At 41.4% G+C, this 22147-nt stretch overlaps 1 protein-coding gene and 1 pseudogene across 1 annotated transcript; both read right to left on the reverse strand.

Annotated features, from left to right (window-relative positions):
- Positions 1-6924: 6924 nt before the first annotated feature.
- Positions 6925-10491, reverse strand: Tmco2 (transmembrane and coiled-coil domains 2). The gene is made up of 2 exons (NM_001081312.2): positions 10186-10491; positions 6925-7328 (listed from the first exon to the last, which is right to left on the reverse strand). Exons 1-2 carry the CDS (start codon positions 10429-10431, stop codon positions 7011-7013), a joined length of 564 nt encoding a protein of 187 aa, NP_001074781.1. The 5' UTR covers positions 10432-10491; the 3' UTR covers positions 6925-7010.
- Positions 10492-16043: 5552 nt separating this feature from the next.
- Gm12882 lies at positions 16044-16579 on the reverse strand (annotated as a pseudogene).
- Positions 16580-22147: the final 5568 nt, after the last annotated feature.

The following is a 22147-nucleotide window of genomic DNA, read 5'->3' on the forward strand; positions in this document are numbered from 1 at the left end:
CTGCCTTTAAGCCTAGCAAGACCTTGTTTCAGACACACACTACCACCACCACCACTACCACCACCACCACACATCACCACACACCATCACAGCTCAGTACCTTTGCCTTGGAATTCAACAATGAAATAGGGTCACTATGGCCCCTGTTACTACTTTGACTTTACTTGAAACGTGAAGCCAGAATTTTTCTGACCACAAAGTAAATGTTATTTAATTAATAGTTTCTATGAACTAATAGCACTTTGTATAAACATTATTTATAGTGAATTGCGAAATCTTTAGCTCCAATTAAAATATGTAGCTCCAATTTAAAATATGGTGAGATTGTGATGCTAAAGATGTTGAGATTAAGGTTTCAAATTTCTCAACCATGACTAAATTTATCTGCATGAGCGTAATCAGTAGAAGTTACTTGACAAAGTGAATTACTTCAATATAGGATCACAGATTCTTTGGCAACCAAAAGTTCTTTTGGGGGATTTTTTGCTTTCAGCAAAATTACTGATTGAACTGTTAGCTGAACTTTGAGTTTTGTTCATGGGCCTGGGAAATATTTTGTACTTGATTGGGTGTAAGGCAAATGGCATGAAAACAGGGATCACAGGCAAGTAGAGACATAGCTCTAACAAGTGCCATTTCCTCAGGTAGAAGGTCTTCAGAGAGGAGGCTTCGTCCCTGTCCTCCTTTTCCATGGCTGGTTGGATGTTTTGTACTGGCACCCATCATGGTGTTGTAGAGTCCTGTGGAAAAACACAAGCATAGCCTAGCCCTTGTGTCAACAAAGGGTGGATGCCACTGTGATGTTAGGGACTCTCTCCATTGTACCAATGGAAGAGTGGTATTCCTAGGTAGGTAAGCCCAATGTTTATAGGTAGGGCTTAATCCCTGATCAAAGGTGAGGAAGTTTAGGTGAAAATGGGCCTCTGCCAGGGCCAGGGGAAGGTCATGTTTGGATTCAGGGGAGGTAAACTGAGTCAGCAAGTCCTTTAGAGTCTGAGTGGACCTTTCTACTATCCTCTGACCTTGAGGGTTATAAGGAATCCTAAAAGTGTGGTTAATCTTCCATGAGGCATCAAACTCATTGAATTGTTGAGATGCATAGGGAGGGTCATTATCTGTCTTCAAAACCCAAGGCACTCCCATAACCAACATAGCAGATTCCATAGCCTTGATGGTGTGGGAAGCTTTTTCTCCCATTGAGGCCACAGCATATACAGTGAAGCAGCAAGTATCTACAGTAACATGTACATATCTAAGATTACAAAAAGAGGGATAGTGAGTCCAGTCCATCTGCCAAATAGCACTGGGGCATAACCCTCTTGGCTTGACACCTCCCCTATTGAGGGGCCCCAATGGTGCAAGTGGGGTGCAGGTGGCACAAGATCTTGCAAGATATTTTTATTGTTTCATGGGTAATCTGGCAAGAGCTTGTGTAAGTTTTGTGGGGACAGGTGAAATTGTTTGTGTAATGCTCTCATCTGTTCCAAGAGCCCCTGGTCAACAATCATTATCTGCCACGCACTCTGGTTGAGTCAGCTTAAGCCGAGAGGCTTGAAAGTCACTCATGAGGCAAAGAGCTTCAAGGAAGCTCTCCTCCTGGAGTCTGGCATTCCCTTTAACCCATACATTAATTTTCCATTCCCAAGTTAGTCTAGTGTATGGATCCACGTGCTCTCTTTATTATAAGTGCCTTTTAAGATTGAATTCTGACATAGCTAAAGCCTTCTGCCAGTGTTCCAACAGTCCTAGAACGTCCTTGAGCTAGACAGTGACATTCAGAATAGCCTCTGGTATTACACTATCAATAAAAGCCAAGTCACTCCCATATACAGGAATTTACAATGGTTTAGGAAGTAGATCCCGCTGTGGTTTTAGAGTATTGCATTATTCATGAGGTGGTTAGCTAGAATGGAACTCCCTAGTTAGAACCATGACTTGGGTGTGAAAGCCCTTGCCCTAAGAGAGTAAAGACCTCACACTTGGCTTCTAAGACTATAGCTGAGTTACAACCATACACACGTATTTACAATGGCCTAAGGGGAAGGTAGACTATACAATAGACTAAAATAGGAACTTTGGCAAGGGCACGAAGCCCTTGACCCTGGCTTCTAAGATTAAGCGAATCTTAGGTGGAGCCCTTGTTGATCCTAGTTGTTATCAATTAATTCTATCCCAGGTGGTTCCCGTTAGACCTTTTGTGTTTGCATTTCTCTGTTTTATGTAAGATTCTGGTTACCTCATTTGTACCTTACGAATACATCACCCAACTTCCTTATTGTCTTCTGCATAAAAAGTCTGATGCTCGATTTGAAAAATACATTCAGATTCCACACGACCTCTCCTGTGTGCGTCTGTTTGTCACTCATCCGACGCTTTGCCCACCCTCGACGAGAGACCCGTTCCATGCAGACAAAGGGGCCCAGAGGGTCTGTGGCAATTATCCTTAAGTCAGTTATATCACTGCCAAGATTCCTGGCAGCCTGGAGTGGGATCTGAGGTAAGAAATGAACCATGGGTGCGCCCTATCCTCAAGGGTTCCTTGAAGGGATCCATAAGGACATGTTTGGAACTAGTCTGAGCTTTTATGTAGGAGAAAGATAGTGTTCAAACAGCCTGTATTACATATGGGCTATCCAAAAATACGTCAGGCTCAGCCTGACAGAGTTCAAAGATCCTCAGAAACCCCAACAACTCTCCTCATTAGACTGAGCCAGGGTTTCAAAGGATGTGAGTAACATCCTTCAAGCCTGGCCTCTGTAGTAAAATCAATATCTTTGTTTGTTGGCACCGGAGAAGGCCATAGTGGCCTTAGAGATTGGGCTAGAAATTGGGTAGGCTGCAAGGGCTCAATTTCAATAGGTAAATGGGGAAGGGCCAACAGGTGGTTAACAACAGTGCCTGTCATCATTTCTTGAAAACGAAGGGAATCTGCCCATAAAGACTGAGAGTGCTTAAGAGAAAAGGGCAGTAGTATCTTATCAGGTTCCTTATTATAAGTTCTTCTCACCAAGCCCCTTGTCTTTTTTTTTAAAAATATTTTTATTAGGTATTTTCCTCATTTACATTTCCAATGCTATCCCAAAAGTCCCCCATACTCTCCGCCCCCCACTCCCCTACCCACCCACTCCCACTTTTTGGCCCTGGAGTTCCCCAGTACTGGGGCATATAAACTTTGCAAGTCCAATGGGCCTCTCTTTGCAGTGATGGCTAACTAGGCCATCTTTTGATACATATGCAGCTAGAGTCAAGAGCTCCGGGGTACTGGTTAGTTTATATTGTTGTTCCACCTATAGGGTTGCAGATCCCTTTAGCTCCTTGGGTACTTTCTCTAGCTCCTCCATTGGGGGCCCTGTGATCCATCCAATAGCTGACTGTGAGCATCCACTTCTGTGTTTGCTAGGCCCCGGCATAGTCTCACAAGAGACAGCTACATCTGGGTCCTTTCAGCAAAATCTTGCTAGTGTGTGCAATGGTGTCAGCGTTTGGAAGCTGATTATGGGATGGATCCCCGGATATGGCAGTCTCTAGATGGTCCATCCTTTTGTCTCAGCACCAAACTTTGTCTCTGTAACTCCTTCCATGGGTGTTTTGTTCCCAATTCTAAGAAGGGGCAAAGTGTCCACACTTTGGTCTTCGTTCTTCTTGAGTTTCATGCGTTTAGCAAATTGCATCTTATATCTTGGGTATCCTAAGTTCCTGGGCTAATATCCACTTATCAGTGAGTACATATTGTGTGAGTTCCTTTGTGATTGGGTTACCTCACTCAGGATGATGCCCTCCAGGTCCATCCATTTGCCTAGGAATTTCATAAATTCATTCTTTTCAATAGCTGAGTAGTACTCCATTGTGTAAATATACCACATTTTCTGTATCCATTCCTCTGTTGAGGAGCATCTGGGTTCTTTCCAGCTTCTGGCTATTATAAATAAGGCTGCTATGAACATAGTGGAGCATGTGTCCTTCTTACCGGTTGGGACATCTTCTGGATATATGCCCAGGAGAGGTATTGCGGGATCCTCTGGTAGTACTATGTCCAATTTTCTGAGGAACCGCCAGACTGATTTCCAGAGTGGTTGTACAAGCTTGCAATCCATCAACAATGGAGGAGTGTGGCCCCTTGTCTTAAGAGCAAGTTTAAAGGTGATTTCATATTAGAAAGCTACCTTATGTAGATCTGAGCTTAGTGCAGCCAGATGAGGGGCCCATTTTGCCACAGGGTCCCTCTGTAGTCCACATAATTATTGCCAGCAAAGGCCTTAAAGGGTTATGTCTATTAAGGCTTGAGTCAGACAAGTAGGTCATTATCTTCTGCAGGTGTCTCTTAGTGTCCTGGGTGGGGACGTTCTTAGTAGAGGGGCTATCAGGGCTCTCCAATAAGGAGAAGAGACTTCTCATCTCTTGATTGGGGATCAGGAGAAATAACTTTACCCAATTAACAGGCCCACACAATGATTGAAGCTCCACAAGGGAGTAGGTCCGAGAAATAGAGAAAGCCAGCAGTCTAATCTGCTAATTCCAGAAAGGTATATGGGGGAGGGGGGAAGGGAGGGGACAACTGACTGCATTTTTTTTTTTCGGGCCAACCCACAGATTAAGCTCTTCTAAGTCTTTTAGGAGAGCTGTGAGGTAGCTCCTTGTGAAAGAGATGAATCAGGATGTGCCAGCATAATGTTGTCCATATAGTGGATGATCAAAATATCTTTAGGGGCTGCCCGTAGTGCCTCAGACACATAAGGCTGGCAGATGGTGGGACTATTTTTCATTCCCCGTGGGAGGACTGTCCACTGGTGTCTCTTAGCTGGGTTTTGCATATTAGGTTCCCACACTGTAAAGGCAAAGCGGCATCTGTCCTATGGTGCCAGGGGATTTGGAAAAGGCAATCCTTAATCTCCATCACCAGTCTGTGGGAGGGCACCAGGATGAGTCAGTCCCTCCTGAGTAGTCCCCATTTCTTCCATTTGTTCACTGATAGCGCTCATATCTTGTAAGAGTCTAGATTTTTCTGACTTCTTTTTTTATGACAAAGATGGGGGTGTTTTGTCTACTGGTTGAAGGTTCTAAGTGACCAAGTGTAAGTTGCTCCTCAACCAGTTCTTTGAGTGTGGACAATTTTGGTTCAATGTTTGGCCATTGATCAACCCAGATATTGGCAAGTGATACCCAGGCCAACGGTATGGGGTCAGGTTCTGTGATGGCAGGAGGCCCAGGGTGGGCAAGTCTCTCTTAGACTTGGGGGCGATTCCCCTTTTAGCTGGATCCATGATGTCATCAAAGAAGGCCCAACTGTCCGTTGTAAGAACGACACCTATATCCCCTAATACGTCCCTGTCCCAAAGTGTACGAGACACATCAGCAACAATGGAATTCCATCTAGGTGTATAGTCATTATGGGTGAATATAGAAACATGAGGCGAGCTTAATATACAGTAGGCTTGGAGAAGTACCCTCTTATTGACAAGGCTGACGGGCACTCATTTTAGAATTAAAACATATCAGAGTTCTGAGACCTGCAGTCTCGTGCCCAGCGAAATACTTTATTACAGCAAGGGCACTTTGTTCTTGGCCTAGCGTTAAGGGCAGTCCCTACAGACTTGTCTTTCTGCAGCTCCAGCTGCCTGCCCTAGGGTCAAGGTCTTTGGTGGCTGCTACCCATTTATGAAGGTCATCATTATGGACTGCTGCCACCACATTGCGGATTGGGGCATTAAGACCCTCCCAATCCAATTGTTTAAACAAACATGTTTCAGGTGGGTCCTAAATCGACCCTTCTCTCCACTGCCTCAGTAACCCTCATGAGAAAGTCTGTAAAGGACTTGCCTGATTGTTGTACAAGGTTATGGAAGTAGGCAGAGAGATCTCTGGGAGTGCAGGCCTTAAGGGCCTTGAAAGACAGATCGGCCACCTAGTTGAAGTGGGTATGTTGGCAGATAGTAACTCCTCACAACTGGAGGCTTTGTTAGGATTCTTCTGAACTATCATTAACATTATTTTTATTTTATGTATAGTTAAAATGACACGATTAAAAAATTAGAATTCTTCTGATTATCATTGCAATTCATAAGTAGCTGATCAAATTAAAAATAGAAAATTTGATAACATAAACATAAATTGTAAAATTCTATCATCAGTCTGTTAGTGAGCTGGATATAGTGGGGCAAATCATAGTTTATAAAATAAGAGCATATTTGGGGATGGAAAGATGGCTCAGCAGTTAAGAGCACTGTTGCTCTTGCAGAGGGCCCAAGTTTGATTTCTAGTGCCCACATGGGAACTTATAGCTGCCTGTTACTCTAGTTCTAGGGTATCAAATAACTTCTTTTGGCCTCTATAGACACCAGGAAAGCAAGTGGTTACAGACATGCAGACAGTAATGCTCCCAGCCCCACTCTCCACCCCAATACACACACACACACACACACACACACACACACACACACACACACACACACACAGGTTCCAGGCCATGCTGGGGCTACCTAGTGAAACCTTGCTTAAAAAACAAACAACCCCCCCACCACATTCTCCTTCATGTATATTCTCACCTTTACTCATCTCTGAGTAATTCAGGAGTCCCCAGTCAGACTGCATATACTTCTTACAACAAGGACCAGCTTGAGACAACCTATTTGCAAAACATGGCCCTCTGTGACTGGCTTCTCCAATGTCTTCAGCATGGACCTCAAAATCACAACCCTGACCACCCTCTCTCCTTTCTCCATCTGCTCCAGTCTGGCTATCTTGCATTACCATGAGGCCCCAAGCCTGCTGAGTCAGCACCCTACCTGTTTGTGCCAGGCAAATGTTTTACCACCAAGCCATAGAACCCATCCTTGGAGACATTTCCAGCTATCATTACCCCACATTATCCACTGCATACAAAGTAGATACTGGGCCCTGCTGAAGAGAGAACCAGATCTTTGCAGTGTGGTTTCAATATAGTTCTCTATTTTATTGATACACCACTGCACACATGAGGGAAGCAGTGCTTTTCTGGAAAAGATTGGAGTTCATCACATTTCAGATGTGGAAGTGAACCCTGATGTGGGCAAGGGACTCTGACAGTCAGAGCAGCTGCAGTAGGGTTCAGAGGAGCAGTCCCGCTTCGAAGCAGGTTTCCGGGCGACGATTATCCCCTCCAGGTCTCGCACTTTGTTCTCCACCATCTGAAGTTTTTTCAAAATTTTCTCTTGCAGACCCAACGACAGGAAGATATTATTATTGTCTTGAATCTGGCGACCGCTTCCTTCTGGGTTGGCTAGCAAAACCTGAAAAAAGTCTGAGCCCTTCTTGTAAAGTTGGTAGAGTGTGATCACAAACATCACTATTTTCTAAAACGAAACAAGACCAGTGTCACTCTGTCATGTGCATGAAATGTCACAGTTAGCCACAGAGCCAAAGCAGAATAAAGATCTCCTAGTAACAACCATCCATCCCCCATTTCTAAGCCAAGCTTTCCCTTCAACAGAACATCTTCACACCTACTTTTAATTGTTTTTAAAATCTTTTAAAGATATACCTTATTATTTTATGGGTATGCGTGTTTTGTTTTCATGTATGTAAATATACCAGTTATATGCCTGGCTGGTGCCCAAGGAGGCAAAAAGAGAGGTTTGGCTCTCCTGAAACTGGAGTTACAGATGGTTGTAAGCTGCTGTGTGGGTGCTTGGAACCAGACCTGGGTTCTGTGGGAGAGTAGCCAATGCTCTTGTCTTTGCCGAGCCATCTCTCCAGCCTCTCTACTTTTAATCTTTTGATCATCATCAACTTACAAACTGTAGTGTTAGATAGGTCAAAGACTTAATTTGTATTTACTTAATAAAAAGTATGATAAGGGACTGGAAAAATGGTTTAGTGCTTTAGAGAACTGGCTGCTCTCCCAGAGGTCCTAAGTTTCCAACAACTACATGGTAACTTACAACCATCCATAATGAACTCTGATTCCCTCTTCTGGCATGCAAGAATACATGCAGATAGAACACTCATATAATAAAATAAATTCATCTTTTTTTAAAGAAACAAAACAAATAAAAGGCATAATATTAGATACCATTTGCTCAAAGTCTGTTACCATGTGGTGGGCTCTGTGTTAGAAGTTAGCTTGCCAGCTTATGAGCTATTCATGCAGGAGAACCCAGGACTTGACACACCTGTGTAGAAAATTTCCAGTGTGGACCCTGTCAATGTTCAAGACCACAGATTGGAACTGATAAAGCCTTGACTGGGGTTCAGGAATTCTCCCCAGCATAGAGGTCTAAAAAAGTAGATTTACTGATTGTGCTGGATAGTTTTATGTCAACTTGGCACAAGTCATTGGAGAAGAGAGAATCTCCATTGAGAAAAAGGCACCCATAAGATGGGGCTGCAGTCAAGCTTGTAGGTCATTTTCTTACTTGATATTGGATGGGATAGGGCCCAATCCTGTTGTGGGTGGGGCCAACCCTGGGTTGGTAGTTCTGGGTTCTATAAGAAAGCAGGCTGAGCAAGCCATGGGGAGCAAGACAGTAAGTAGCATCCCTCCATGGCCTCTGCATCAGCTCCTGCCTGCAGGTTCCTTCCCTACTTGAGCTCCTGTCCTGACTTTCTTCCATGATGAACAGTGAGATGGAAATGTCAGGCAAATAAACTCTTTCCTCCTGGGTTGGTTTGGTCATGGTGTTTCACCAAAGCAGTAGTTAACCCTGACTAAGACATTGATCATGAAAAAATTGCTTTAATATGTTACAACAGATTCCTTGTAGGATTAGAGTAAAACCATAACTCTCCCTACCCCCCTTATAGCAATCAACACTAGGCTAAGTTACACATTCTATCACTTTTAAACCTCATAGTAATCCTATAAAGCAGCACTTTTAGCAAGTCCATTTTACAGATAAGAAAACTGGGGTAGGGGTTAAATGAGTGATCTCAGTTCAGAGCTGATAGTCCACCAAAATTGTATGTATAACAAGCAGTCTAATTCCTGAGTCCACAGTGTTACTTACTCTGATATATTACTCCTTTTTGTTTGTGTATCTTTCCCCCCATTTTTCTCTCGTCCATTAGAGATAGGTTTTCATGTATCCCAGGCTGACCCTCCAACTTGCTCTGTAGCCAAGGATGACCTTGAATTTCCAATCATCCTACCCCATATCTTCCAAACGATGGAATTATGGTGATGAATGTATCACCACACCTGATTTCTGTTTTTGTGGTTTTGCTTAAAGTGTTCAAGTGTCCAATCATCTCTCTGATTGCACTAAACTAGAAAGTTTGTGTTCTTACTTTACACTTTTATTAGATAACTGAAGTGTGTCTCTGTTTGTGCCCACACACATAATCTTGTATTGACAACTTATGTTTATTTGTTGGATTCTATTATATGAGACTTCGAATAAAAATTAAATTTGAAACTGAACTAGGATGTCTTAATGCACACACAACTCCCTATCAGTTAAATAGCAGAATCATTAACATCATTGGCAGTAATGTGCGAGTCCCCCCCACCCCCACCCCCCGCCGCACAGGAACCTGGTTGTCCTACACTGCTCATCCTATGAAAAGTGTAGGGCATGGAGGGCTCTGAGAGACAAGTGATCAATTAAACTTTGGCTCAGATAACTTTTTCAAGTGATGAACTTGTTCAATTTTTTTTTTTTTTGAGACAGGGTTTTTACTATGTAGCTCCGGCAATCCTGGAACTCATTCTGTAGACTAGGCTGTTCTCAAACTCATGGATCTCCTGCCTCTGTCTCCCAAGTGTTAGAATTAAAGACGTGTGCCACTACCACCCAGCCAACTCTATTTTATGTTAGAGACAAGCCAAACACCATTGTGAGAAAAAGTATTTTTGCTCACAACCTAATTGGTAGAGGTTTTCAAGAATAGTACAGTTTCAATCAACTTAAGAGACAGAGACAGTGGCTTACACCTGAACACTTACACGGACTTTTAAAATTGGGTAGCAGCAATATGAAAGACAGGTAACCAAAATTAAACTTTAAGTCAGGAATGGTAGTGTTTGTTGCTCTCTCAGCCCTTAGTGGGGGATGGGGGTTGGGTGGGGTGAGGGCTTAACAAAGCAGGAGGATCCTAAATTTGAAGTCAGCCTCCTTCTACAAGGCCAGCCTAAAGTACCACTCTGTCTTAGACCAATAAAACCCAACAAACACCCTGCAAAAGACTTAAATTTCTCTATAAATATACAACCTGAATTGACCGAATGCTTCGTTTCCATAAGGCAAATAGTCCAATTGCCAACAAAGTCAAAAAGGAAATCCCAAGGATGATTTGCACAGCTGGAGCGAGATTATCTAGTATTCCCAAGTTTGTTGGCTGAGGCGCACTAGTAGTCTCTCCTATAAACATTGCTTGTAACCAATTCCATATTGAGCTGCGAGCAAGAGCATTTAAGAGGTTGTCCCAAGAAGAAGTTGTAGTTGGAAATGTTGGCATTTTAAAACAGCAGCTCCAGGAACTACATGTGCAGAGACTTCAGGAATCTAGACACAAATTAGGGAAAGCGGCCAGGGAGTTCAGATGTTCTGGAGCCATTATGAGCCGTGCTTTGTGATGTCACTCACCAGTGTTCTCTCAAGAGCAAGGAGGTACAGGTCTGTGTTTTCAGCTCAGTCATGCTGTTTCTTCTGATCTCTGGCCAGTCTTGGTTCTGGCACAGCATTCTCCCATCCTACAATGACAGAAATGCTCAGTGTGTGCCTAGTCTGATACAGCAACCAATATCACTAGAAGTGGGGACAGCTTGGGCCAGGAATGACTCAGTTGGCAGTGTTCTTGCCTACTACACACAAAGGCTAAGGTTTGACCCTAATCACTACAAAACCAAGACAGTTAGTTTTCTATTGCTTGTCACATGACCAAAAGCAACTTGTCCTAGAAAGGGTTATTTCATGTAGTAGATTCTAGTCCATGATCGAGGGAAATCACGACAGGAACTTGGAAGGAACTGAAGCAGAGGCCATGAAGATATATTGTTTGCTAGCTTCCTCCTCATGACTTGCTCAGTCTGCTTTTTCTTTTTCTTTTTAAATATGTATGGGTATTTTGCCTGCACATATGTCTGTGTACCATGTACCTGCATAGGCCAGAAAAGGGCATTGGATCCCAGGAGACTGGAGTTATAGACATATAAACCACCACATAGATGCTGGGAATCCAACCTGAGTCCTTCAAACAAAGTAGCTAGTGTTGTTAATGGCTGAACTATCTCTCCACCCCTCAGCCTGCTTTTTTTTTTTTTTGGTTTTTTTCGAGGCAGGGTTTCTCTGTATAGCCCTGGCTGTCCTGGAGCTCACTTTGTAGACCAGGCTGGCCTCGAACTCAGAAATCCGCCTGCCTCTGCCTCCCGAGTGCTGGGATTAAAGGCGTGCGCTACCACGCCCGGCTAAAAAATTTTGCGGGTTTTTTTTTTTTTTTTTTTTGGTTTTGGTTTTTCAAGATAGGGTTTCTCTGTATATCCCTGGCTGTCCTGGAACTCACTCTGTAGACCAGGCTGGCCTTGAACTCAGAAATCCGCCTGCCTCTGCCTCCCAAGTGCTGAACTCAGAAATCCACCTGCCTCTGCCTCCCAAGTGCTGGGATTAAAGGCATGCGCCACCACTGCCCAGCTCAGCCTGGTTTTTTTTATACAATCCAGGACCATTTGTTGAAGAATGGTATTTCTCAATGTGAGCTGACCCCTCCCTTACCACTCATCAATCAAAAAATGTCCTCAGATTTTCCTACAGGTCAACCTGATAAAAACATTTTCTTGGTTGACGTTTCTTCTACCCAGATGACCCACCCTAGCTTGATACAAGTTGAAAAACAAAACAAAACAAAACAAAACAAAACAAACAAACCAAAAAACTAGCGGACATATAATCTCAGTGCTATTGAAGGTGAAGTAGGAGGCCATCTGAAATTCAAAGCCATCCTAGGATACATAAAAATTACAAGACCGCCGGGTGGTGGTGGCGCACGCCTTTAATCCCAGCACTCGGGAGGCAGAGGCAGGCGGATTTCTGAGTTCGAGGCCAGCCTGGTCTACAAAGTGAGTTCCAGGACAGCCAAGACTACACAGAGAAACCCTGTCTCGAAAAACCAAAAAAAAAAAAAAAAAAAAAAGTTACAAGACCAGACAGGGCTACAGGAGACCCAACCTCAGAACAACAAAAAGGTGGATATTGTTGCAGAAGAACTTTTTACTTTTCAGCTTCATTTCAATTTAAGTACCCACATAAGTCCTCTTAGATAGTGTCCATACAGAACCTTTTCAGTACTTCTCTACAGGGGAGCAGTTATTTTCTTCTGAATGAGAAAGCCCAAGTTCATTAAGGTTGAGAGGAATTTGTAGGTAAGATTTAGAAAGGGCTTTTGTTGGGGTGGGCACAGATGCTCTTGTAGTCGCAGAGAAGCAGTACTCATTTGTTTGTTTGCTTGATTATTATTTAAAGAGTTTTTTGTTTGTTTGTTTTTCTCTAGTAGCAGGAATAACCCAATTCAATGGTCCCTTTGTGGAGAGAAAAAAAAATCGAAACAAGCCCAACTTCTAGTACAGAAATAATCATAATCTGGCATAAAGCATTCAGCTGATGCTGCCTCAGTTTCTTTCCAGAGGTTATTCATTCATTACATGACTATTCATTATATGGAGAATGTCCTCTTCCCCAGATCATCTAATTAATGCTTAAATAAATGCTTAATTTATTTAGACTAATTAAATAGAATTAAATAGACTAAAAGAGGAAATTTCAGAATTTTGAAAGCTTTTTTTTTTTTTTTTTTGAGACAAGGTTTATTTTGTGTGGCCCTGACTGTGCAGGAAATAGATGAGGCTGACCGTGAACCCACAGGGATCCTCCTGCCTCTGCCTCCCAAGTGCTGGGATTAAAAGCATATGCTACCATGCCTGGCCCTTGGGTGTGCTTTTATCTGTTTAACACTACTGAGGATTTGGATCTTCTCTTGAAGTTGCTTTCTGGAAACTCTTGGTTAAATTCTATGAAAATATGATGCCCAAAAGAGAGCAGGTTATTAGCTTATAAAGTAATGTGGCTACTAAGACAGTAGCTCTTAGAAATAATCACTCACTAATAAAAAGCCTACAAAAATTATTTTTCTACTAAATAAAAATCAGATAAATTATTTGCTCCACATTGCTAATAATTGGCAGGGCATGTTAACATGTTACTTGAGAGCTATAAAAAAAAAATCCTCTTTTAAGATTATAAAACTACTCCATGGGTATTGCCTAAACCTATATCTCAAAAGCCTATAGCTTTTATTTTATTTTATTTTATTTTATTTATTTATTTATTTTTTTCGAGACAGAGTTTCTCTGTGTAGCCCTGGCTGTCCTGGAACTCACTCTGTAGTCCAGGCTGTCCTTGAACTCAGAAATTCACCTGCCTCTGTCTCCCAAGTGCTGGGATTAAAGGCGTGCACCACCACGTCCGTCTGGTGCTTTTAATATTTTTAAAGATGCCTCTTGAAAAGGACAAAGAACATGTTTACATACAAATTCCACATGCTTCACAAAAAAAAAAAAGATTTGACCCACTCTCAGTTATATAGCTCAAATGTTTAAACTCCTTGTAATCAGTCAGTTTTTATTAGATATTTCTCAGCCATTTAATATTTTAACTGACTGCTGATTATTTAAGTTTGAATAATAATTTATTGGATGGACTAAGAAGAATCAGAATCTAATAGTCACAATGGATAGTTTTTGAATCCCTAGTTTTTACATTCTCACCCAAAATGAGTATCCTTAAGGAAGACTGAGGCTCAACATTAATTGATCTCATACATAAATTAGCTTCTGAAGGATGAGACTGCACCAAAGAATGGAAAGTGACCTAACTTGAGAAGAATAGAATGTTGCAGAGGATTGTAAATGTTGGAAGGATATAGAGGAAGGAAACACTAGGAATGGAGACTAGTTAACAGGAACTTGATATGAGTAGTTTAGAGATAAAATGTGGAGGAGACAAAAGTGAAAAAAAAAACTGTTAGGGTCCACGAATAACCAAAGGAAGACTCCAGACTCAAATAGTATGCAAAAGTAAAGAGTGCTTATTCTGCAGAAATTATCAGCATGCAGGGGTCAATCATTCATCAAAATATTGACCTCAGTCAAAGGCATGCAAGTCTTTAATAGGAAACTAGGGGAATTTTAGCAAAGGTTAGATAATCTAAAACTTCATTACTGCGTGCTGGGAAAGTTACATGGGTCGGTTTCTGATTGGCTGCTATGTTAGTTTCATTAAATTTGGTAAGGCCCTAAGGAAATTCTAGGAACCAACTCAGCTCTGAGCTTATCCTCCCTTTGTCAGAGCCATCCATGATTAACAGCCCATTGTTAGTAGCACCCTCTGAGTAGCCCAGTCTGCTTCCCTGGGGAACCAAAACTTTTCCATTCCTGGGGTTTTTATTTCTTAGGGCATGTCTCAAGACTTAATGCACTCCTGCAGCCCAGTTTCCTTGCTTTAAAAATAATAGATGGATAGATAGATAGATAGATAGATAGATAGATAGATCTAATCTTATTGAAACATGACAGCAATAATGTATGCTGGCATCTCCATCTCTAGAAAACACTTGCAGGAAAAATCTTCATAGGAGGAAAGCCAGGAACAGCTGTGGATATTATTGATAAAAGGCAGCACTTATAAAACTTTTTTTAAAATTCTATTTATTGATTGATTTACTTATTATATGTAGGTACACTGTAGCTGACTTCAGATGCACCAGAAGAGGGCATCAGATCTCATTACAGGTGGTTGTGAGCCACCATGTGGTTGCTGGGATTTGAACTTCGGACCTTCAGAAGAGCAGACAGGTGCTCTTACCCACTGAGCCATCTCACCAACACCCCTATAAAACGTCTTAATCATAATGAACCTGTTAACCCCACTGTGCAAGAACACAGCCCCTACCACAATTAGAGCCAAATTTGAAGCAAGCTTGATTTTATTCGGGTGGACCTAAGAGCCGGCCAGCAACTGCCTCCTAAGGCAGATTAAAGAGAGCAGCTAGGAATCCATTTCTTGGGCCCCTTTTAAGGAGAAAAATCACAAATAGTTGCAAAGCAGGTTTCAGAAGAGAGACAATGGAGCAATAAGGCAATTCAGGGAAAACAAACAAACACTGTGGTCAACATGTGATTAGGGAGGGTAAGATAGGGTCAGGGAGGGTCAGAGAGGGTCAAGGACAGGAAGAGTGTCCTCAAAAATAAGTCAAGGTCATGTGTTGAGGCAGGTCCAGCTCCAGGAAACAAACTCAAAACAGCAACTCAGCTCTTACAGTAAATGGAAACTTATTCTTTTTTTTTTTTTTTTTGTTTTTTTTTTCTTAAGAGCATGCACTGTTCTTTTTTTTTTTTTTTTTTTTTAAGATTTATTTATTATATGTAAGTACACTGTAGCTGTCTTCAGACACTCCAGAAGAGGGCATCAGATCTTGTTACAGATGGCTGTGAGCCACCATGTGGTTGCTGGGATTTGAACTCTGGACCTTCGGAAGAACAGTCGGGTGCTCTACCCACTGAGCCATCTCACCAGCCCTGGAAACTTATTCTTAACAATACAGCATAATGGCCCCTGCTTCAAAACAGAGTCAGGCAGGTTCCTCAAACCCCCTGTTTATTATTATATCCTCTTTCTAGATTAAGGAGGCAACAATGTGTCTCCAAGATATTTTTGAATTAGTATGAATTTTATTATAATGATAAATCCCTAAGGTTATGAAGGTATACTATGTTAACAAAAATGAAAGGTATATGTCTAAAACTATAAAAGCCTAATCATAAAAATTATTAACCTGTGAACTGTTAAAAATAATTAAGACATGCAAATTAATGTTCTATTACCTTATAAATGATCAAATTCTTTAATGTGCTCAGAACTAACTTTGTAGTCATACTAAGTACAAAAAACAAAGCTTTGGCCTTCTATATATGTTTTCAAGGGTAAGTCTAAAGCAAGTAACTAAAAACAAAGTTTGTTTAAAACCAGGTATGCTTTTCTTTTCTTTTCTTTTCTTTTTTTATTTATGAGTTCCTTCTTTTTATTAGCTCATACACAACTACTTGTCTTCTGGTTTGTTGAAGCAGTAAGTCAGACAACACTTGCTACAGTAATGCCTGTCCAAGTGGCTACTCATGGAAACTCCAGCACCACACTCATCAGAAAGACACTCTCGACAAAGTCGGCTAATCTTGCCATTTTCGCCCACCTTATAGTATTTTAGCACAGCCAACTTAACCTTCTTCCTCTTATGCTTATTCTTCTTGGGAGTGGTGTAAGAATAGCACCACCACGAAGTGAGATCTCAACACAAGATGAAGGGTAGACTCCTTTTGAATGTTGTGGTCAGACAATGTACGGCCATCTTTCAGCTGCTTACCAGCAAAGATCAGCCTCTGCTGATCAGGAGCAAGTCCTTCCTTATCCTGGATCTTGACCTTTACATTTTCTATAGTGTCCGAGGGCTCAACCTCGAGCGTGATGGGTCCTGCCCCCCACCACACACACACACACACACACACACACACACACACACACACACACCCGCCACTAAGGGTATACACAAAAATCTGCATCCTGGCGGAGGCTCCACCCACAATGGTGGATCGGAAAAGAAGAGCAGAGCATGGCTGGCGGTGTCTCCCGGCCGAAGGACCCCCAGGTATGCTTTATAAATGCTGCCTGGTCACATTATGCATCCATCCAATATGCTAGCAACATTAGCAAAATATCTTGTATTACTTCATTTTTAAATTTATATTTTTGTAAAACATAATGTGAACAGACTTGGGATGGATTTAAAAGAATGGAAGTAAATTGGAATCAAGGAAGTTTTTTTTTTTTTTTTTTTTTTTGGTTTTTTGAGACAGGGTTTCTCTGTGTAGCCCTGGCTGTCCTGGAACTCACTTTGTAGACCAGGCTGGCCTCGAACTCAGAAATCCACCTGCCTCTGCCTCCCAAGTGCTGGGATTAAAGGCGTGCGCCACCACACCCGGCTCAAGGAAGTTTTTAAGAAATATTTTTTTGGATTTTATGAAGACAAAAAAAAAATCCTAACATAATTTTATGTTTCTTAAATTTCTTAGCAGTCAAAAGGAATTAAACAAAAAAGACAATCAATATGGATTAGATTTATTTTAAAGCTTTAGCTAAAATTATTTTTGGTACAACTTGAGAATCTGCTACATCAAACTGCCTACAAAATGTAGTAAAAACCAAAACCTTCTAAGAAGTTCTTCTTTGGTATTGCTCACAACTGTATTTCCTTTACAGTATCAGCTGAAGCGGTACATTCATGCTTGCATGAAAAATTAATCCAACTATTTTGTACTTCAGGATTTTTTATGATTATTTCTTAGGCACTTCTAAATAGCCTGTTACCTAGTTTTGTTTTTGTTTGTCTTTTTCTTTCTTTCTTTCTTTCTTTCTTTCTTTCTTTCTTTCTTTCTTTCTTTTTTTTTTTTTTTGTCTTCTTGTCTTAGTTAGGGTTTTACTGATGTGAACAGACACCACGACCAAAGCAACTCTTACAAGGACAACGTTTAATTGGGGCTGGCTTACAGGTTCAGAGATACATTATCATCAAGGTGGGAGCATGGCAGTGTCTAGGCGATATGGGACTGGAGGAGCTGAGAGTTCCACCTCTTATTCTGAAGGCTGCTAGAAGACTGGCTTCCAAGCAGCTAGAATGAGGTTCTTAAAGCCCATGCCCACAGTGACACACTTCCTTCAACAAGGCCACACCTATTCCAACAAGGCCACACCTCCTAATAGTGCCACTCCCTGGGCCAAGCATATTCAAACCACCACACTTCTTAAGCTCACAATTAAAATTGTTCTAAATTTTAAAGATACCAAATCTTAAAAACCTTAAGTTTAAATCTTTAAAAGTTAATGATCATTGTTAGTTAAATGGATGTTGTTTGATTTTTCATTTTATGCTCTTCCTTGGTCTGATAAAAGGTCAGATTGTGGCAAGGGAGAAAGTAAAAGTTTGCTCCCAAGAGCTTACCCTTTATTAAAGACATTGTTTTATATAGCATAAAGACAAATTTTAAACAGTATTCCAAATTTCTAATGCATAGTTAGTAGTGAATGGATGTTGGCTTAACATCTGAAAATATGAAGATGTCTCAGACTCTCTCTAGTTATCAGGTACATAGAGATCTGAGCTCAAAGTACACCACAGGCATACACAATGCCTCTCCCTAGTCAGCCACACAACATAGCTCCAGGCATAGCACAGGGCCAGGAAACTCCAGTGAAACACCATTGTATCATATCTGAAACCTAACTTTGCCAGATAGTTCTTTATACATTTCCTTTCTAGGACCCATTACAACTAAAAAATATTATTGGTCCTACTTATTCTAGTAAATGATTTGAGAAATTTTAGTATTAAAGTTACTAAAACCCCTTACTATACACAGGATTAAGTTATTGTGGAATGACAATCAGACTTAATTGGCAAATTAAAAAAAATAAATAAGAGCCGGGCGATGGTGGCGCATGCCTTTAATCCCAGCACTTGGGAGGCAGAAGCAGAGGCAGGCAGATTTCTGAGTTCGAGGCCAGCCTGGTCTACAAAGTGAGTTCCAGGACAATACAGAGAAACCCTGTCTCGAAAAAAACCAAAATAAATAAATAAATAAATAAATAAATAAGTGACTGAATAAATAAATGGGGGTATTTTCACTACCTATATCCTCACATTCTATTTAGCTATGCTAACTTTAATGTTTTCATTTTAAAGGATAATGATTTCTCTGCTGCCCAGAAACATTTTCCCTGACGGAAACACAATCTAAAGTAAATGCTAGATAAAAAGAAAGAGACCAATGGATGTTCTAACATCTAGGTGAAGTCTATTGTAATGCTAAGTGTGGGCTCCCAAGACATGGAGTGTGTACACAAACTCAAGTGATTCTATCCCCAAGTTATTTTTGATAGGTAAATAAAGATTCCAACAGCCAATATCTGGGCAGAAGAGACATAGATGGGGTTTAGGTTTCCTGAGCTTGGGGTTGGAGGAGGAGAACCATGAGGAAGAAGAAGGTGGAGGAAGAAGGAGAAGCTGCCATGGGTTAGGTAAGCCATAAAAATATGGCCCTGGGGACTGGCTGATTGGAGTTAAGAGCAGCCCAGATGAAACATAATAGTAGTAAGTAATAATTCAGGGTTATCATAGAAAAGTAGATTCTAATCGCACAAAGAGGGTAGATATCTGCCTAGCTCTAGCGCTAATTATGGCTTATTCTAAATATAAAGATTGTGTGAAGTAAAAACTTCTAGTTCTTTGGAAAGTTAGTTATGTCAAATGATGTTTTGCTGGGGTGCACAGTTGAAAGGATGTCTTGCTAATGCAAACACATGGAAGACTGTTTTCCTGAAGCAGACACAGGTGAAAGGATGTTTGGATATAGCAAACGCCTGAAATGATGCTTGATGAAAGAATACAAATATAACCCCACAGACAGTGGGAGAGGAGCACTGAGCATTGGTTTGGTTTGCTGGGCCTCACTATTCTTCCCCAACAATATACATGATTTGGTTTGCCTTACATAGCGTTATTGAGCTTGTGGTAATGAAGCCATTGAGAGAAATTCAACCAAGAACTGCTTGTGAGGTTCCCGAGGTAGCTTGCCACCTCCAGAGCCTTGCCTCAGGCTTGTTGGAGAGCCTGGTGCAAGTTTTCTTTAAACTATATAGTTTAAACTATTGAACTATAGTTTGCCTGGTGTCTGCTTGCTTAAAGGTCTGGATTGTAGCTGCTGGTTCGTGCCTGGTATCTGTAGCTGCTAGGTTGTATTTGGTGTTTGCTACAGAACTGAACTGCTGCCAAAGAAAAGCAAGCTTGCCCCCAAAGAACTATTACTGAACAGGTCCATTTCCCCCAAATCCTAATAACTTTTCTCTTCCACTACCTCTGCTTAGTGGTGGGCTAGAGGAGAGGTTGAACCCTTATTAAAAGAAGTTGCAAAAACTTTATGCCTACAATTGTGTGTGTGTTTTATCTTCGAATTAAATGGTCAAAGGCTGGATAGAAACTCTGGGTAGGGATTAAATAATTTCTACAACATTATGCTTGTGTTTTTCCAAAAATAAACAAAAGTGCCAGATGGTGCCTGATCTGATGCATTCGACCAGGACATCCAGAGAGCCCTGTACAAATGACAGGTATAAATCATCTGACCAGGACATCCAGAGAACGCCCAAAGAACTATTTGTCATGCTAAGGACTCTTATAAAGGTTTATGTGGAATAGGCTGTATTACATCTGTTTTGCTCACAACAAAATAGATGAATTAAACATCTGAAGGCAGATGACAAATCCATCAAGAGATGATGTCCCAAGAGATTATCAGCTGATAGCATCAGGACTCATTAAGCAAAGACTTTGAGGAAACAACAAGGACTAACCTAAAAATGATACTGCTATGCTTATGTTATGTTATGTTATGAATGTGTAGCATGATAATTGTTATAAATGCAGAATCCAAATGCCTTTTGACAGGGGGATTAAAAAAAAAGATACATCTATGATAGTATGACACACCTGTGATAGAAGACACATGATAGATCTATGATAGGATGTCCCGTCCAGCAGGACCCAGTTATTCATGGGTACGAGGGGGACCGCAAACCTGAAAGAGAAAGGGCGGGGAAAAAGAAGCGAGACCAAGCAAAGAGTTGTCTGATTATAAGCACACAGTGAGAGAAAATAGGGAGGGGCTGAGGGGGAATTAACAAAGAGCAAAGAAGTAGGCATCTGGGGACATGAAGGCTGAATTCTGACTGCAGGCAAGAGGCATCCTGAGTCTTATCTCCGGAATGTAGATTCCTCCTTAACAGCCCTGGGTGTCAAGCTGGGCTCAGCACATAGCTCAGGTCCTTGGAAGTCTTGGTAGTCAGGAAGAGATAAGGAACAGGGGACTATAATTCAAACTTTTAGGGTCTTAGGTGCCAGGAAGGGATAGGGAGGAGGAGGGGACCAGCTCCTTAACACAAGGCCATTTGGCTTATTATGGTGGGAAACTGTGAAAGGCTTACTTTCTCATGGTATGGTCTCCAACAATAGGAGACATATGATAGACCTGTGATAGAAGACATATGATACACCTCTGGTAGGAGACAGTATGATTTTGTTTTGTCATGTTAAGGACAATTGTAAAGGTTTATGTGGAATAGACTGGATTACATCTATTTTGTTCACAACAAAATATTAGCAGAAATTATAGAGATGGAAGAATTATAGAGATAGAGAATGGCTTTTGCCTGTCTTCAGTCCTCTGTTGGTTATTCTTACAATTCTCTTATGCTTGCCTGTAGTAATTAGACAAGCTAGAGAGGCAAAGCATTCAACCTTGGCCTCTATTATGGCAACTATTTTTTCTTTGTGTGTGTGTGTGTGTGTGTGTGTGTGTGTGTTTGAGACAGGGTTTCTCTGTGTAGTCCTGGCTGTCCTGGAACTCACTTTGTAGACCAGGCTGGCCTCGAACTCAGAAATCCGCCTGCCTCTGCCTCCCGAGTGCTGGGATTAAAGGCGTGTGCCACCACGCCTGGCTTTTTCTTTAAAAATAAAATTAGAAGGGAGGAGATGTTGGGCACACAGAGGTCCTTGTACAAAGCATTAAGGAAAACCAGGAATGTTGAACACACAGGAGCCTCTTCTCAATGAAGGAGATAAAATACCTTTTTTTTTTTTTTCATGCACAGAAGGCCGGGAGTGGATTTTGCTCATGACCTGGTGATTTTTTTGCTGTCTGTGGAGGCAGACCTCACCTAAACTTCCCAGAATGGTTATTCCAGATTCTTCCCTCCCTAGACCATTATCCACCCTTAGGGTGGATGTCACAAGTACATTATGGCCTGCTGACTTCTATGCTATTGGTCAAAGACCACATACATGTACTCGATTCTAGGCCCTTTAGCTATAGAACCCACCCTCATGGTCACATGTACCTTATAAAGGAGTTTCTTTTTTGTTATGGAAAGAGAGTTTATTTTGAAATTATTTTAATTTAGAAATAGAAAACCTCATAGGAAGGAGGAAAGAAACAAAACCACAGAGCATCCAGGCAACGTTTCACTCCATGTGCTTGTCATCCCCTCACTGGTTCACTCGTCCCATGAGGAGAAAGGAC

The sequence above is a fragment of the Mus musculus genome, chromosome 4 (assembly GCF_000001635.26).
Source record: "Mus musculus strain C57BL/6J chromosome 4, GRCm38.p6 C57BL/6J".
NCBI lineage: Eukaryota > Metazoa > Chordata > Mammalia > Rodentia > Muridae > Mus > Mus musculus.